Genomic DNA, 19,817 nt, shown 5'->3' with positions numbered 1-19,817 from the left:
AGGTGGTGCAGGAAAGAGCTCTCGGGCAGCAATGGGGATGCGCTCATCGGTGTTTCAGTGCTGGGGCCCGCCCTCATTGCTGCAGAGAGCTCATTTGCATACCGGTTAAAACCGGTATTTCTACGGAACGGCGCGGCGGAGACCACGTCTAAAGGTAGGAGACGAATAGCCTTTCTTAAGGCTATTCCGACGTGGTAATTAGAAAAAAAAAGTAGTTGAATGGTAGAATCCCTTTTAAGTTGTGAGTATATTTACAAAGGGTTTGTCTTTGTAAAATAATCCCTTTGATATACTATTTAATATTTTTTAAGCTTGGGTAGTCATTCAGTGTCCAGAAGAAGGGTCCAACAGTGGATGGGCAAGGCTGAGACCACAGATCTCTCTTGCAGCACTTTGAGTTTGTCACACATAGCTGTTGACTGGGATCAGGTCCAACAAAGAACAGAGTGATAAATGAAATTAAATTGGCTTCCCCTATTGCCTTTGAAGAATGTGTCATACCCTCAATGTGTGGTGTGCAGTCCCTTTCATGTAGAAAATGACTTTGCCAGCTTTTGTCACATTAAGTTTTATTCATAATTCAAACAGATTCATCTTATGTATTTACTAGTTGTGAGAAGTCTGTACGCAGACATCAGAAAGCAAATAAAGCAGGTTATACACATGCAGTTCCTCTCCACTGCTGTTGTACTATTGGAGGACCCCCACGGACATTAGATTGGTAGTCAGTCCTACTGAAATTACCTTTTTACCTAATATAAAAAAAACAAAAAAACTTGAGTCTTCAGTAGTTGATACCTTTTTTAATGGCTAACTTAATAATGATGACAGATTACAAGCTTTTGGGCTAACTCTGATCCCTTTCTTAGGTGTAATACTATAGTATACCACTATATAATATACTGTATAATATAGTACTATACCTGAGGAAGGGATCAGAGTTAGCCCGAAAGCTTGTAATCTGTCATCATTATTTAGTTAGCCATTAGTATCAACTACTGAAGACTCAAGTTTTTTATATTTTATACCCACTGGCTAACACGGTACAAAAACATACTTTTTGTTTATACTTTTTACCTAATGCAGTGCTGGGGAGTCAAAGTCAGGAAAAGTTTGGCCCTGATCTAATGTGCATGGCCTTCTAAAGTGATGGCACCTTAAAACCTCAAATTACAAAACAAGTTTTCATAAATGAATAATATAGATCAACATAAGAAACTTTGTAATATAACTTTGTGTTTTATTCTTCCCTTATCTGGAGTTACTTTTGACTTAGGGCTAGTTCACACGGGGACATGGACGCTGATTTTGACAGCAGATTTTGCGGCCAAATCAGCGTCCATACAATGTCCACACTATGTGAACTGCTCCCGCCGCGACCATTGCGGTCGCGGCATTCACCTCCGCTGTCGGCTCAAATGAATGAGCCGACATGGAGGGCGCTGCGGCTGGGCGGAAGCCGCGGCTCATCGCGAGCGGCTTCCGCCCGAAGGATAGGTCATGTCGCTTCTTTTTCTGCTAGCGAGCTAGCAGAAAAAAAAAAGCGAGCAGTTCACATAGGGATACATTGTATGGACGCTGATTTGGCCGCGAAATCCGCTGTCAAAATCAGCGTCCATGTCCCCGTGTGAACTAGCCAGTGTCCAAAAAAAGCAACGCTGAAAAATCAGTGACAAGATCAGCTAGGCTTTTTTCACGTGTGAACTAAGCATTTCCATTTATTTATTTTTAAAGTATACCGCCAATTGTAAAACAACTATTCAGAAATAAATAGTACAGGTGTGCCAGAGGCTTTGTAATATATCTTATTAAATAAATTTTTCCTTCTCCACTTATCGGGCTGCTCTCCTCCTCATCTTCACTTCAGTTTATTTAGAATTTGCATTCAGCTCATACAAGTCTATAGAGGGGTGAAGGAGGAAGATGAGGCATTTAGCTGATTTATTGCCTCATTCAATACAGAGGTATAGGCTTTACTTGAAGATATATCAGTGTCAAAGGCGCTCCCTTGCTCACAGTAGCAGAGATTAGCAGATGCAACTATTTCTGTGTTTTCCAGTAGTCTCTTCCATTTCATAGACTTCTAAGGGCTGGTTCATACGGGGACATGGACGCTGATTTTGACAGCGGATTTCGCGGCCAAATCAGCGTCCATACAATGTATCCCTATGTGAACTGCTCGCTTTTTTTTTTTCTGCTAGCTCGCTAGCAGAAAAAGAAGCGACATGACCTATCTTTCGGGCGGAAGTCGCTCGCGATGAGCCGCGGCTTCCGCCCAGCCGCAGCACCCTCCATGTCAGCTCATTCATTTGAGCCGACAGCGGAGGTGAAAGCCGCGACCGCAGTTCACATAGTGTGGACATTGTATGGATGCTGATTTGGCCGCAAAATCTGCTGTCAAAATCAGCGTCCATGTCCCCGTGTGAACTAGCCCTAACCGCTGTGAATGTGGGGTATACGGAGGAGTTCGACGTTGAATTTGTCAGGCAAAAAAATTCTGATTCAAGAATTTCAAGCTGATTTTGGTGCCGATTTTGAAAATCCGCTCCTAAATCTTCCTCCCAATCATGGGCGTTTCAGGCAGAATCCGACTGAAAAATTAGCAGAATGGTTAAAAATCTGCCTTTTCCTACCAAATATATGGAGCTGGGGGGACAGGTTTCAGGCAGAATTTCGACCTGATGAGAGACAGAATCTACATCAAATTCAGCATTATATTCTTCTTTATGAACCACCTCTTTTATTTCTTTGAACACAGAAAATTCTAACATAATGGACTAACTGTAAGGTTATACTTGTATAATCCTATATTATTTGCAATCTGCAGGGTTCTCTAGGTTGTTGCTAGGTATACGGTGTCATCAGAGATATAGTTGAACTTTGTACAGTAAGAATTCCAAGCATAGCCTTTTAAAGGTCTCTGAGAAATTTATCCATCACGGTAATCTTGTGGGTTCTACCACTGTGTCAATAAGCTCTGTGCATGGCTGTTTTACTGTGTATTCCATAGAATTATGTACGTAATCCGTGAATCAGTGCTCTCCATAGTTGGACCAAAACAAAAATATAATTAAATATTCTTTTTTAAGACAAAATTCAAAGTTCCTATGTACATAAATAAAATTAATGGCCTAACCTTACAAGTTTTAGATCAGAAGGGGTCCAAATGCAGCACTGTTCCCATATTTTATTGTGCAAAAGTACTAAAAGGTAAGAAATACCAGCAAAAAAAACTATACGTTGTGTATCACTGTATATATACCGACCCTTATTCTAAAATTAGCTTGTGATCTTTGCATTTCATAAACAGCAAAAAACAAAGTTAAAATTTTTTTTATTGCATCCTAGCTCCCCCACCCAAAAAAAGAAATTCACTAAATATGCAAACTAATATGTGCTATTTCAGTTCCAAAACATACGCTTACAGATTTGATCATCTTCTCCAATCTCATACTTCATCTTTGTAGTGCGTATTTCTGCTGAACATCTTATTTTTTAGGACAGCTTTAGAAAATTACCTGTAAGGTTGGACAAAGATCAGAAATACAGCTTAATGATTTTCTACTATTAGGGAGCCTTCACACGATGTAACGCTGCGCTCATTCTGATCGTAAAAAGATGTTCAGAATGAGCGCGTAAAAAGCAGCTCCCATTGACTTGAATGGGAGCCGGCATACGTGCGTAATACATTGAAAGTATAGGGAAAAAAGCCTCCCATTGATTTCAATGGGGAGCGCACGTATGCCGGCACCCATTCAAGTCAATGGGAGCTGCTTTTTACACGTTCATTCTGAACGTCTTTTTACGATCAGAATGAGCACAGCGTTACATCGTTTGAAGGCTCCCTTACTTTTCTAATCTCTGTAAAGTGCTTTAGCATGTGCAGTTATGTTGCAGGTTTAAAAAATAAAATTAGACTATGCCTTATAAAATTTCTTCTGACTTTACGATCCACTATTTTGTACGTACTAAACAGCATGTATAAACGCAACCTAAATCTCCTAAACAGTTGGTTCCCATAAACTGTAGATAGCGGTTGGCCAACATAACAAAGAACTTACCATTATACTCACGATGCTTGTTCCTTCTTCTTCTGACGTCCTATGTTGGGGGGAGTATTAGTATTAGGCCTGGTTCACATCTCAGTTCGCTATTCCATTCGGGGAGTCCGCATGGACACCTCCCGAATGGAATATAGAACACATTAAAAAGCGGTGAGCAATAAAAGCACAAGGACCCTATAGACTATAATGGGGTCCGTGTGTTTTCCGCGTGGTGTCCACACAAATCATGTGGAGAGGAAAGTAGTTCTTGAAGTACTTTTCTCTCCGCATGATTCATCTGGACATCGTGCGGAAACCACACAGAACCCATTACAGTCTATGGGGTCTGTGTCCTTTCATTGCTCACTGCTTTTTAATGTGTTCAATATTCCTTTTAGGAGGTCCCCAAGCGGATTACCCAAACGGATTACCGAACGCAGATGTGAACCAGGTCTTAGATGGTTGGACAGTTTAGCTGGCTGCAGATACTGGTATTTCTGACAGCTGATAATCCAACACTTGCCACAATTAATGCATTTTACTGCAACTAAATCATATATTGTCTTATTGTTGTGATCATACTTGTAGTGATATTAACTTTGATCTGCTTTATTTATCAGCTGCTCTGCAAAAGCGGGTGGAAGAACTGGAGAGAATGAATGCAGAATATTTACAGATCAAGGCCCAACTAGAGCAAGAATTTAATCAGAAGAGGGCAAAATTTAAGGAGCTGTATATAGCTAAAGAGGGTAAGCTTTTTGTAGCAGTGATTTTGTAATAATGTGTCTCAGAACTTTCCTTGGAAAATCACAAAGCAGTTCTTAAAGTCAAATGCACAGTCATGACAGTGATTTACACAACTTCCTTTGGATACAAAAGAAATTAATGGACAAACCTACTTTTGTGTTATGGACATTGGACAATCAATAGTTTGCTAATGTTCTATGAATGTCTATGGCCACGTTCACATAGCAGATATTGAAGAGGAATTTGAGACAGTCTCCTGCCTCAGATTCCTCTCCATGTTCTGGTCCTGGGCTTCCCGCAGTAAAAAGCTGAAACAGAGTTTAGGTTTTTGCTGCTGTTTTAGTTACTGACTAGCTCAGACACTATGGGGCAGATTTATTAATACAGTTTAAGAGAAGCTACCCATAGCAACCAATCACAGCGCAACTTTTAGTTTGTATTCTCGTGAAAAAAGAAAGTTGCATTGTGATTGTTATGGGCCACTAAGACAGTTTTGCTTTCGGTGGTGACCGTTTTAAAAATCGTGCTCCATTTTTTAATTTTTTTTTAAATAAATAAATATGAACATGGCAACAATTGTAGGGAACCCGTCACATTGACATGCAGGACTTTTTCTTCTGTTACAAAATTAAATAAACATGACAGAACTTAGCGTCCGTTATGTTGTTAACATTAGTGTCAATGGAAATGAACGGAATGACAGCAACATAAATTAACATGATAGTGAGAACCCACCCTTATAATTTTCATCATCTTTGCTTTTCTAAAGCTAAAAATGTTAATGATATCATCATGATCATTAATTGATGAGTTGTCTGAGAGTGACCTATTTTAGTTGTTCTTTATGTAAAGGGTTTTCCAAACTAAATAATTGATGATTGTCCTTTGGATAGGTCATTGGTTAAGGATAAGCAGGGGGTCTAATATCGGGGCCATAGCCATTCAGGTGTTAGAAGCTGCAGCCTCTATAGTCCTCATTAAGCCTAGTGCTGATATATACTTGATATTGCAGTGCAGCCTCTTCACTTGAATTGAACTGAGCTGCAATTAGGCCATGTGACAAATTAAAGTGAAGTATCACGTGCCCTGTAAAGCAGAAGTGGTACTGGGTGGAAGGCGCCTCTGACACTCCAAATAGCTGATCTGCAGGAGTCCTGGCTATTGGACTCCCACAGATCATCGGTTAGCCCTGGAAAACCCTCTTGGTTTTTTGCATCTATAAACCTTTTAAGAAAAACTTTCAATGCCATTTTGTAAAATATATTGTATTTAAAAAAGTGTAGATGGTTTGTTTATATTCTTGTAATTTGTGTCTTTAGCACTTGTTGAATAAATATCAATGCAAATACTGTACTTTACTTATCTTGTACAGTGTCTCTTTTCCAGCCAAGATTTTTGTTTTTATTTTACATTGACTGTTTAACAGAGCGGATGTTAAAAACATCAAGATCTTTAAATTCTAAATTATGCAAGCAATGGATTGTGGGAAATGTAACTGATGTAATTGACATATAATTGTTAAACAGTTAGAGCTAAGCTGTTGAGAGATGTTGGACTGCCCTCTCCACTTGTTACCAGCTGCACTATGGCTATACCTGGCATCTGTGCAGTTGAATAAAATTCTTGATACTAGGTTCCCCTGAAGAGTAGGCGATCCCTGTGGTTACATTTGAAGAATGCCTTGCAATAGGTTTATGGGCCCCTTAACCCTTTCGCTGCCAGGCACGTACACTGTACGTGCTCCCAAGGTGGCACTTCAGTAGCAGAGGACGTACTTAGTACGTCCTCCCTACTAATGCCGATATCTCTGGACTGCATCAACATATCTTGATGCTTTAAAATGCATTTTAAAGAAGAGACTCTCATCTTTAAAATGATACCAGGGACTTGCGGGGCCACACGGTGGCTCAGTGGTTAGCACTGCAGCCTTGCAGTGCTGGAGTCCTGGTGTTCAAATCCCGCCAAGGGCAAAAAAAAACATCTGCAAGGAGTTTGTATGTTCTCCCCGTGTTTGCATGGATTTCCATCCCATATTTCAAAGACATACTGATAGGGAAAAATGTACATTGTGAGCTCTGTGTGGGGCTCACAATCCTACATTTAAAAAAAAAAAAATGATACCAGGGACTTGATGATTTTACTTACAGTTTTGTAGTGATTCACTGTTGAAAACACTATTTGGCATTGAGATCCAACTGCAGATCTCAATTCCCGACAGCGTTTCAACAGTGAATTTCTCCAAAACTGTACATCCAATCATCGAGTTATCATTTTAAAGATGAGATTCTCCTCTTTAAAATGCAATTGAAAGCATCAAGATATGTTGATGCAGTCCAAAGATATAGAGCTCCAAAGTGTCCCCCCCCCCCTCCTGTCTAAGCAAGCAATTTGCGATCTAACAAGAAAGGAAGAGGGACACGGAGCAGTGCAGCAGAGAGAGAGAGACAGAGAAATCTGACCTGACCATCTGACTCTCTGCATAACTTGTATGTGACAGCAGGAGGGGGGTGGCAGGGACTCTATTGTCCCTATTAACCCTTCTCCTGCCAATCAGAGCGTATACTATACATTTGTCTCTGATTGTCACATACAGTTATAATGTAATTCCCCCCTGAGCTTTTCTAGTGGGGTATTCTTATGTTATACCTCCTGAACATAACCAGGAAGTTTGTTGGCACTGTGACCCAGACGTTTACCATTGTCCAGGTCGCAAGCCAAAAAAAAAAGTCGCACCAAACACTTACACAATATATACATAAAGTCGCAAATAAAGTTTACATTTCACCCAATCCCTGTCCTGTCTATACCTGAGCTTTCTACAGTAAAATACGTCTCTAGTGATGTCCGTTACACACTAAAATAATAGTAATAACGATTATCACTAGAGATGAACGTACAGATTGCTAAAATTATTATAGGGGGATGGAAAATAACATTTTTATGTAAAGTCCTATTTAATTTGCATGCACAAAATGGGATGGTGCATTTCTGCGATTTTGGCGATTCTTTAACACCCGCCCCTATAAATATATACATGTGTGGTATGTATGAACTCCTCACATATTGCAGTTTTATGGACAGTACATTATGTTTGCAGAAAGGGATTTCTTGAGCCGCACTTTAGTGGCAAATTTGAATTTTTGCGCAATTTTTGCTAGCAATCTCTGTTTGCCGCAAAGTTGAATGAAGGTGCTTGTATATATAAACTATTAAATTGTGTTTTTATATACGGTATGCTGTGTACTCTGAAAAAAGTTAGATTTTGGTGTCACAGTTTAGTAGGTGTAGTATAGCTTTTTATCATATTAGTGAACAACAGCAAAATCCTGCTTGTCTTCTGTATTCGTGTTTTTGGGAGTCCGAGCTCTTGTTGTAGTTGATGTTTGCGGTACATATAGTATATATACACATTGTATACACCATAAGCTATTATTTTAAAATTATTTTGTTTATGAATGTGAGATTGAACATGAGTTTTAGGTGCAAGTATGTGTTTTAGCGTATTTTTTAAAAAAATTATTTGTGTTGGTCGCAAAGTTGCATGAAGGTGGATGTGGCTATCGATGACCCATTAAGACATTTGTAATCTTCAGATTGTCTACTTTCAAAAAATATATAGGGTTTAGGGGTTCACTTACTTTTCATGTTGTGTAATCCCTACATTTTATAGGATGATACTTTTTTAACATTTCCAGGTTCAAAGCAGAATTTTGTTCCTTCCAGTTCTAGCGATTTTCTGAAGACATGTGCATGCGGGTTCAGGCCATAGTGATATGTATGAACTCTGCACATGTTGAACTCTTATTTTTAGGAGGTTTGATGCATTTAATTTTTTGTTTGGTTTCCGCTTTTAACAACTAATATACATTTATTTTCATTTTTTCATAAAACATTCACTTTAAATCAAAATTGCATGAAGGTGCCTGTTCGTATACAGTACCAAGTGGCATTCTGACAATGCTGCAGGTGTCTACTTTAAGAAAATATATAGGTATGGGGGGGTTGGATGCTTTTTTAATGTTGCAATTTAGGTTTGATTTGTCCATCTCAAAACTGTGAAAATTGCTCTGGCTACTGGAGGTGCAAGATTTCCAGAGACCCTTGGCAGCGAAAAGGTTAAAGAGATCCAGTCACTGGAACCCTGCATATCAATCCAGCCCTGCAGATAGATAGGTCAGGGTCACCTGTATCCATCTGTGGGGCTGGACTGATATTCTGGCTTCTGATGACAGACTTAACTTAGTCAAGAAATCACATACAGAGTAGAAGAAGAAAGCGTTTATAGGCAAAAGAAAGTTTACCTATTAAAGTACTAAACTTAAAGAAGAACAAACATTTGTACATGAGAAACTTATAGAACCTATAAATTGGCTTATTTGTACTAGGTTTTCCTTTGGCCCTAAAATTATAATACATTTTGAATTCTCCCATGCAGAGGACTTAAAACGACAACATGCTATTGTTCAAGCCTCACAAGAAGAAATAGCCCAGTTGAATCTCCAGCTGTCCCAAGCACAAGCAGAGATGGAGAACATCAAAGCTATAGCTACAGTGTCTGAGAACACTAAGCAAGAAGCCATTGATGAAGTGAAAAAACAATGGCAGGAAGAGGTGGCTTCTCTCCAGGCTATCATGAAAGGTATAGTTGGTTCATTTGGCTCATGGCCTAATACACATGTTCCTGACTAGTGACCTGCATCTATTAGCAGATGTAGACGTTATTGTGCACAGTGAACCCCTTGAAATGTTGTCATCGTCATTATTGAAACTTCCATCAGTCCATTAAACCCATATGCCAGTAGCTGAATCCATCTTACTATTTGCAGTGAGATCATGCAGCAGACACTTCGTACAATAGCTGTCACAGTAAAACTAACGTTTGCACCAGCACATAACCCGCATCACTGATACTTTTCATACTGTAAAATTCAAATTGTAAAGATTGATGTGTTTTTTTAATTTGTTTTTAGAAGTAAATTGTTAGCAAATGTAAAACATAATTTCAGTCATAACACCTTTGAATTCTACAGGATTGAGGAAACCTCTTTATTCAGTTTCTCCAGTTGACAATAGTTAAAAGGGAGTCTATCACCAGAACTCAGCATGTGAATCCAGCTCCACAAATGGATAGGTTAAGGTCATCTGAATTAAAGGGGTATTCCCACCTCACATACTCATCAGTCTTCACTGCTGTAAAATCTTCCTTCTTCCTGGTTTCTTGCATCATTTGGTGGCCGTTTAGCTCTGCCCCCAAATCCACATTAACAAGCAGTATAGATAGGATCCTTGTGATGGGACAACCCCTTTAAATGGTGTTCTGCCCTTGTGAATTGGTGTCTCTGTTGCTGAGGTGCTTCTGTTTTTGTCAATATGCACATTGACTTTAAGAAGCAACTAGGGTGTTTTTATTGCTCCAAAGAGGTATGCAGGCAAGAGCATTGAGGCATCAATGAGCTCATATTGACAAACACTGATATTTTTGCAATGGAGGCAATGGTGTTTTACCTTTGCAAATCAATGCCTCCGTTGCGGAGATGCTGGGTTTTTCGGTTGATGAGCTAGGTTCTGGTGACAGACTGTCTTTAAACCAACACGTCTTTTTTCCTGACACACATTGTACGGTTCCCTGGGCCATTCATTGTACTATACTACCCTTTAGTCACAAACGTTCCATTTGACCTGCAAATTGTACTGACTCCTCTGTTCCTTGACCCCCGTCTGTAATCGCCATGGCCAATGTGTTCTATTGTTGACCAATACACGAAGATTTATTAACTTGCTTTTTGGTACTGACTAAATACTATAATTTTATGCAGAGTTTCCATTTTTCTCTTTTCCCTTGAGAGACCCCATCCTGGAGATTTCCATAAACTTTTTCTGTCTTTGTTCATGTTATCATCGTTATGGTTGTATCATATTTATTCTATGCTTCAATATTGCTTATAGACACACTGCGAGAATATGAACTTCAGTTTCATCGAAGATTGGAGCAGGAACGAGGGCAGTGGGGGCAATACAGGGAGTCTGTTGAGAGGGAGATTGCAGAACTTAGGAGGAGACTGTCCGAAGGTCAGCAAGAGGAGAACCTGGAAAATGATATGAAAAAGGTTTGCAAATTTTCCTATAAAATTATTCGTTTTCTTAAAAGAGATTTCTATCTGTGACATCAGTGAAACAGACTGGGAACATATGCAAAAAGTTTCACTAAAGTAAGGTGATAGCAGGTCCTCTTTAAAGAGGACGTTTCATGTCCTCATGCACTTGCAGTTTTATATACCGCTAGAAAGCTGACAGTGCACTAAAGTCAGTGCCCCCTGTAGGCCTCTGGCATCCACAAGGAGGTGTTATCACCCACTTTGAGAAGCACTGATCTACAGGGTCCATGGGTAACTGCTTTTTTTTTTTTTTTTTCTTTTTAGCAGGCAGGCTCTCTGTATTTCGGATCCCCATGTGGACTGGAACAATGGAGAGAGAAATGTTAGCGTGAACCTAGTGTTACTTGGCTACATTCCAGTTGTTTTATTTTTTTTCCACTCACTAAGCCTCCTTCATATAAACTAGTCTGATTCTGGTTTTGCTGGATTTCATGGCCCTTCACCAGTTTGTCAGTGTGCGGTACAGAAATGAGCTGGATCAGGTTTCCAGATCACCAGGACAAATATGGAAAGACTGCAAGGAAACATATTTGCTTTTACGTATGCCAGTGAATATTTTAGAGGGGTTGTTCCGTTTTAGACCAACATTGAGACCAACTTTATTGTGTGTATAATAAAAAGTTCTACAAATTTCCAATATATTTCTATATCAACTCCTCACAGTTGTCTAGATCTCTGCTTGCTGTCATAAATACCTTTAGGTGTAATAACACTGTTAGTTCCTATGCTTCACTTGTGAGACATAAGTTACCAAAGAATGGAAATACTGCTCCTATAAGTTACAACATTTATTTATTCACAATTGTAGGCAAACAGATTTTTAGAACAGTTTAACTTAGATGGTTTAAGAATGACTATAATCACACCATAATATAATGAAATAAAAAGAGTTTATTAAATGAAAAATGATAATACTTAGCTGCAGTTACCAAAGAAGAAATAGGGGGCCCGTCCTTATTATGTTCTAATCTCGTTCAGTGACATCGTACATCTAGCACAATAGAGCAGAGAGATTTCTAGTACCTATAGGGGAAGAGGAGAGGCTTCCTAGATGTGTATCTGAGGTACAACCAAAGCAAGAAACTCGTATACACCAACAGGAAAAAAAAAGTCTTGTTACAACAGTAAACACTGAACTTCTAAGTATTGGTCAGTTAGATTGAGAAGCCACCAGAATAATCACTCAAAATAACAGTAAATGAAGATAATGGAAAAACAAGTGCTGAAATAATATAAAGAAATGACAAATATGACCAAACATAGATTGACGTATTGACATATTAAATATATATGCAATTAAACTCCAAGGTCTACACTGCAAAATGCTTCATTATAGCAGTATCAAGGATTATTTCTTTTGTGAACAGGCTCAAGAAGATGCTGAAAAACTACGATCTGTAGTGATGCCTATGGAAAAGGAGATTGGTGCATTAAAGGAGAAGCTTTCTGAAGCCGAGGAGAAGATAAAGGAGCTTGAGGCATCCAAGGTTTCACCTTTTGTACTTGATTGTATTGTATGTTTTAGCATAGGAAAGTTTGTGAACGTCTGTGAGGGGAAAAGGCAAAAGTCCTAGTGGTAGTAAAATATAATACACATGTAAAGTGGTTGTTGGATGGCAGCTGCCCCAGCAAATAAATGATTGCTGCTTTTTCTTACTTTTGCCTGGGTGATTTTGTTTGGTCATACTTGGAGTACAAAGGAAATAGAAACTAATGGGAGGCAGAATAACCGCGTATAACATGCAGTGGAAATGGTATATTTTCGTAGTACATGAATTCTTAAGAAATTCTGCTTATTAGTCCCATTTATCTTGGTTTAATCAGTATTGGAAAGTCGAAGCTCTGCTGGAAAATGAAAATGAGCGGGGTGCCTCAAATTCCTCTTCACTTTCCACCATCTGAACATAGCTTTAGGCTATGGAAAAAACAGGCATTAAGAACAGATGAAACAGTCACTTTTTAATGCCCACTTTCAATCAGCATGTCACTTTATTTTTCATCAGTTTTCTGTCTATTAGTCTATATTGCATCAGTATGTCATCTGCTTTTAACTGTCCTTGAGAAAACTGTATTAACTTCATTGGTCTAGTTTTTTGGGCCAACTCACTCATCTGTTTTTGTGTATAATCAGTTTTTATTAAAGATTTGTAAGGCGCGCTTATCCGTTTTTAGTTTCTGTCAAGTGGATGCATCTTCTTTATGGATGTTAAAAACTAGTCCAATGGGATAGATTTTCCAATGGCATCTAAGTTTTAAGCAGTCCAGCTGAAGCTAGACTGTCTTGAGCTTTGCCAGATTTGTCAAAGTGGTTGTTACTATTTAATAAATTTGGTCTGCAAGTGCTTCATGGGTGGGTCTTAATTTAGAACTTTTGCTTACAGGCAACCATGATACAGGCAGAGGTTAATAATGTAAAATATAGCCAAAAAAAGAGACATTGGGCACTCTCATTTCACAGAAGAGCCAGAGGCAGAAGTACAGCTAAAGGACAAGCATGTCTAAATGTGTCTCCTACCCGGATATACCACTATTACCACCATACAGTGACCATATAGTGGTAGATACCAGTTCTACACAGACCATGCAGACCATTTACAGTTGCTCACTGTTGAGCCCTCCACCACTAAACAGAGAATAAAGGACAACCCTTTAAATGATGCCCCTTTATGAACTCTTTTCATTAATATTACCCCGGTGACCCTTAAATTAAACCTTAAAGGACTCAGAAATTTGGATGTTGATACATGGTGCCTTTTTTTCATAATTTTTGTCTCTGCCATCCAAAATGTACAACTTTTTTTTTTTCTGTCGATGTAGCTGTGTGAGGGCTTATTCTTTGTCGGACAAATTGTAGTTTTATTTGACACCACTTTGGGTTACATATAATTAGCTTTTATTAATGTTTTGAGAGGCAATCAGGTGAAAAAAACAATACAATTCTATAATTTTTTTGATATTTTGTTCCTACTGCATTCATTCTACATTAAAAATAACGTGGGGACATTTTCCAGCAGGTCATTATGTAAGTTTTATTATGTTTTACAATATTCACTAATAGAATGTCATTTTTTAAAAAGAATGTTCTTTCTGGGGTCATTGTATTCTGTTGCCTATAAGTTCTATTTATAATTAAGACTCACCGTGTTTTTTTTTTTGGAGGGGGGGGGGTAGTGCAGACTTGTGCGCACATGGTGATATCTAAGATGTATGTATATTTGTTTGTATTTTTTAAATTAAAAGATGGAGTTTTTTAACTTATTATTTACATTGTATAGCAGTAGCTCCCTATGTTATTAACAATAGGCAGCCATGGGCCTTTTTCTCAGCCTCTTGGCTGCCATGGCAATTTACAGGATCCTGCAAATTCATTGCGGAGGATCCGAGTGGTAGTGGGGGCTGTCTTGCCCCCAAACCATCCAGATCCATTGATCGCTATTGACCCAACAAACTCCCTTTTAACTTATATTTACCGATTGATCAGTTTAGTTTAGGGGCACCTCATGTTTGGCCATATAAATGTTGTATACTTTTCAGAGGTGGAACTCCTACTTATGACATATTTACTGATGATGATCAGGATAGTCCATTAAGTTACGTAAATGTTTTTACTCGACTTTTTAAGCTACACACATTTTCATAATAAATAGTTAAGCTTGCAGGCGAGCTTACAGTTTGTTTTCATTCATTAGATGAAGGAACTGAATCATTACCTTGAAGCTGAAAAATCCTGCCGTACAGACTTAGAAATGTATGTGGCTGTTCTGAATACTCAGAAGTCTGTCCTACAAGAGGATGCTGAGAAGTTGAGGAAAGAATTGCATGAAGGTATTTACTATTAAAACTAAGTTTTGTGTTCTCTTTGGATGTGGAATTTGTGTCTTGTAGACTACAAAAGTTGGTTGCTCTTTAAAAAAAAAGTTGGGGCTCTGTTGTGCACAACACAGACCTGTAGAGTTGGAGTCAAATTTTGTAGACGGGACCAACTCCAGTTTCAAAATAAAACGATTTAATGGGGATAAAGGTTTTTTTTTTGTTTTTTTTTTTGGAAGTGTTTATTTTACAGTGAACACAATTGTCAGTGTGAGTAAAACTTCTAACACTGAAGTTCTAATATGGATGCCCTGGCTTTAGGATAGGCTATCAATATTAGATCTGTGGTGGTCTGACAGCTGAGATCCCTGCAGACAAGCTGTTCCAAGGCAGGATGGTTCCTCATAATGTTTAAAGTAAAGCAGTGGCTTTGGATTCTGCTGTTCTGTCACGTTGTTCTTTCTTATTTCTCTTCTTTTTGGCCAGAATAGATTGGTACAAAAGTATCTTGATTCCTGCTTTACTACAGATGAGAATTCATCAAGAAACAGCCATTAATGAAGGGTTTGGAGTGTGGATGAGCAGAAGTCAAAAGTTTAGCATATAATTCTATAGTCCTGGGGACTAGAGATAAAAAAAAAATCTAACTATGCAGAATCAGAGGAGTAGCACCTATTAAAACATTTAAAGAGCTGGATTTGGAGATGGTGAAAGGTCCTCTTTAAACTATGTGTTACATGTCCTGTTATTCAGAGACAACCAACATTGCTAAATATTTTGGCTGTCAAATGAGGGAATAAAATGATCTAAATACTAAGGATTAAATAATCTTTATAATCTACCTCTAGTGTATTTTTTTTAGTGACTTTTTTTGTTTTGTTTGTTCGGACAGTATGTCATCTCCTGGAGCAGGAGAGGCAACAGCACAATCAGCTCAAACATACATGGCAAAAAGCAAATGATCAGTTTCTGGAGTCCCAGCGTTTGATGATGCAAGACATGAAACGTATGGAGTCTGTACTGACAACAGAGCAACTTCGACAGGTTGAAGAAAGGAAGAAGAAAGACCAGGTTAGTTGCACCTACTCAAGAGGAATGGACTCAAATTGATTCTCCTGGCTGGACAGCACATAGATTTTACATGGTGTTGCTATTTACCAAGTACCAGGGACCCTTTAAGTAGGGGTCTTGGTTTGGTACAATTCCAAACACCATAGGGAATGTCATCAACGGCACCAACAACCTGAAACAAAATGCTATTAAGTGGAATGTTCCAGTGTTACTTCCAAGTGGTTTCATTCTGTGAATGGTTATTTACTTATACATTACATTTATTTATCTGTAACTTGCTGGTAACGTACCATAAACAAGCTTTTTAACAATTATGATGCATCTTATGCCAGCGCAGTAGATTAGACTGGCAGTCAAAGTATTTCAGGCTCTAAACTCTTATTTATGAGGGATATGTTATTCAGGAACCTGTTTCCTGCCACTTCCCCAATAAGGCATATGCAGTGGGTCCTTCCATGTTGGTCACTATGGGGGACATTTATTAAAACTGGTATTTCATATGTGCTAATCTACGTGCAGTGTAGTGGTATTGCCTGGAACTGCAACCTCACTTGAACAGGAGCAGGCTGCTTCTGGCTCTATATCTATTGTATGGTTTCTGGTGGCCTAAACAGATGATTGGGACAGGGTCTGGGCATCAGACCCTGACCAATCTGATAAGGATGGCCTATCCTTGAAGAGGCCATTAGGATCAATTTTCTGTGGCTGTAGCGTATTGTTATTGGAGTTGATTGTGTTTGTGTGGAGTCTGAATGAAGTAGGTTAGAGACCATCAGTGGGATAAAATAGAATTCAGATCCCTTTTATTGCAATATTCTCCCTCTCCCTCTGACGTCTGTTGCATTGCGAATACGTGATGAGTCAAGCCCCCGCTGTCCCCCACACGCTATAATGGCTACACACAACACCTTTCATTATTAACGTATATATGATATAATGAGGTATAATTACTTTGGCTGCATAATTAAGTTGTCTTTTTATTCAGGAGGAAGACGAGGAAAGAAATCGTAACCGAAAGGAAAGAACGCAAAAAGAAGAAGAGGAGACAAGCGTGCTTGGAGCAGTGGCTCACAATGAAGTGCTTCCAAATCTCCACAGCCAAGAGGTTATTCTTATCTTTTTTCAATCTATCATTTATTATATTTATACAAAACAAGCAACCATTCCCAACTAAATCAAAGTATGGACGGTTAAAATCAGTAGCTTTTGTTACCTTCTAAAACCATATAGTAAAAAGAGCTATGAGCGCCAACCCACTCTATCAGGGACTGAGTGAGCATTTATTCATCACAGAGTGACTAACCACCAACAGGGGGTGCTTTTTTTAAAAAATATTTATTCCTATACACGCTGTCTCCATATACTCCCTGTTCCTCACTTTGGGCCTCACTCATAAGACTGACTAACCTAAAATTCACCCTCTAAGCGAGCATTTATTCATTGCAGAATGATTTAACACCTACAGGGGGCACCTATTTACATTGCCAGCCAAGGTGCCTCTGTATGTTCCCTGTTTCTCACTCAATACCAACTGTCCTAAAATTTGCTCTTTGCGATTCTAATGTGCACCCGTGTGTCCATCACATGACCATGGACTGATCTTTATCCACTGGAAGTAAACAATAAATCACTGCAAGAAGAGTTTTGAATGCAAGGAATTAATACAGAAAGTATACTGGAAAATGATATAATACTGTATAAGCAATAAAATGTATTTTCTGAAAATGGAAAACCCCTTAAAGAACTTTATTAACTGCCGGACCTAGTGCTTGATCGATTTATTAAACTGTATATGTTGGAGGGATTCAATATGTTTGGGAGTATCTAGGTTATGTACTAGGAAGAATAGCATATGACACAGTGGTTGATTTAGATTTGTTTTTTTTTCCTCCTTGGGTGGTTGTTATCAGGAGCAAAGCAAGATAAGGGATGATTGTATTATTTGTGTTATGTGCCATGTTCACATGTGCATGGCCTGTGTCTCATCCACTTACTTATCTGAGGCTGTGAAGGTTTCCACAGCAGGATGCCACTGTGGTACATGATTTTTTCCCTCCAGTCACAGTAGGGGGCATGTTTCCAGTCAGAGGCTGTAGTGGGATGATGCCCTGACTGGGCACTCCCTGGTGAGGTAATCAGAAGAGGGGGCAATGAGATATATAAATCTGCACTAGAGGCTAGTCATACCATGGCTGCCTTGCTATACAGACTGTCATACTGCCAGATGCTATATAAAATGTGTAGGCTGAAATTGACCCAGACAGTTTTTATACCCCTGATGATGCTATGAACTGTAGCACAGTTAGTTTAATGAGTGAGGAACAAGGACCATACAGAGGCACCTTGGATGGCAGTGTAAAATAGGTGCTCCCTGCTGGTGGTTAGTCACTGTCTGTGCACTCCGGAAGTCTCATTGTGCACCCTCTCTGCTATTCTCTATGTGTGTGAGAGCAGAGAGGCTGCTACTGCTGATGACTCATCTCCCTGCTCTCACACACATAAAGAATAGCAGACGGTGATCACAGACACTTCCGGAGTGCATGGTGGAGGCTAATTAGCATATGAATAAAAACAGACTTATTCAAAAACTACTGAGGCAATTTACACACAAAAGGTAGTTGTGGAATAGCCTTTCTACAGGATATGCAAGGATGTGCTTAGCTAAAAATGACTTTTCCAAATGATAGAGACCCTTTAAGTTAGCCAATGTTATGAGTGAGGGCCGGAGTGAGTAACAGGGGAGTATATTGAGACAGTGTGTGTAGGAATAATAGTAGTAATAAGAAAAATTAAAAAATAGGTGCCCCCTGCTGGTGTTTAGTCACTGCAATGAATACATGCTCGCTCAATGCCTGATAGGAGAGTGGGTTGGCTCTTTTCACTATATGGTTTTAGTTAGTAACAGAAATAAAGAATATTGTTTTTAACCGTTCTTTGAGGCAATGCTATAATTTATTATATTACAGTAATTATAATTCCTGTACAGAAGGCAGCTTGGTACAATAGCTTATTTTATCATACATGACTACTCTTGTGGTGAAGTTGTTCCTTTCTTTTATGACAGATTTTCTTAAGAAGAAGTGCATTATTTTAGGGTATATTTTTTAAGGAACTACAGTACTAGTCTATGTTGGTCACTTAAACACCTCTAGATAAGCTCTTCCTATGTCATTTTGTATTTATTACTAGAGATGAGTGAATAGTATTTGAAACTCTAGTTTCGAATACCTCGCTCCATAAGAATGAATGGAAGCGGCCGGCGCTTAACCCCTTGGTGTTCGGCCGCTTCCATTCATTTCTATGGGAGCGAGGTATTCAAAACTAGAGTTTCAAATACTATTCACTCATCTCTATTTATTACCATAACTCCTCTGAACAGAGCCTAATATTCATTTATAAGTAGCTAGAATATGGCTGATTATATCAGTACTGAGAACTTGTTTTTTCGTTTTATATTTTGGAAATTGCAGTGAAATGGTTAAGGCACTTGGTTAATATATTGCTTCTTTTATCTCATACCGATACATACTCATGGACTATAATACATCTGGTATTATCGTCCAGGACTAAATCCACAGCTTCTCAGGCTGGTAGAAAGACTAGACAAGCTTCTAGATGGACACATTAGTAGCTTAGTTGAACCATAATACATTGGAACAGTTTCTGTGCCTCCTGACTTGATGTCTTTTGTAAAGACCAACTCTCTGAAGTCTGCAGAATTGTGAATGCAGCTTTGGACTGTGGTCTGCATCAAAACATCACAAAAAAACATCTAAAGTTTGTTAGAAATGGCAAAATGCCATCTCTATAGACCACTGATTCCCAACCAGGGTGCCTTGCACTTTGATGACAAGGTGGCAGCATGTACTGATACCAACTGTATCTGCCATCTTGCCACTGGACAGCCATTTCATTCTATGGTATGGGGGCCACTTTTGATAAATATTATTTGTTAGGTGATCCCTGTGGATTTTTTCTTTTCCCAGGGGTA

General features: G+C 38.8%; 1 protein-coding gene across 2 annotated transcripts in view; it reads left to right on the top strand.

Annotated features, from left to right (window-relative positions):
- RABEP1 (rabaptin, RAB GTPase binding effector protein 1) overlaps nucleotides 1-19,817 on the top strand; it is a 52,140-nt gene that overhangs the window by 12,153 nt on the left and 20,170 nt on the right. For both annotated transcript variants that reach the window (XM_075264881.1, XM_075264880.1), the window contains exons 2-8: nucleotides 4,664-4,792; nucleotides 9,226-9,429; nucleotides 10,737-10,897; nucleotides 12,313-12,432; nucleotides 14,635-14,770; nucleotides 15,648-15,826; nucleotides 16,812-16,931. In XM_075264881.1, coding sequence (XP_075120982.1) covers nucleotides 4,664-4,792; nucleotides 9,226-9,429; nucleotides 10,737-10,897; nucleotides 12,313-12,432; nucleotides 14,635-14,770; nucleotides 15,648-15,826; nucleotides 16,812-16,931 — 1,049 coding nt within the window. The remainder of the gene's footprint in view (nucleotides 1-4,663; nucleotides 4,793-9,225; nucleotides 9,430-10,736; nucleotides 10,898-12,312; nucleotides 12,433-14,634; nucleotides 14,771-15,647; nucleotides 15,827-16,811; nucleotides 16,932-19,817) is intronic.

The sequence above is a fragment of the Leptodactylus fuscus genome, chromosome 2 (assembly GCF_031893055.1).
Source record: "Leptodactylus fuscus isolate aLepFus1 chromosome 2, aLepFus1.hap2, whole genome shotgun sequence".
In the NCBI taxonomy this organism is placed as follows: domain Eukaryota; kingdom Metazoa; phylum Chordata; class Amphibia; order Anura; family Leptodactylidae; genus Leptodactylus; species Leptodactylus fuscus.
The sequence above is the reverse complement of the archived record's forward strand: the minus strand, read 5'-3'. Positions and strand labels throughout refer to the sequence as shown.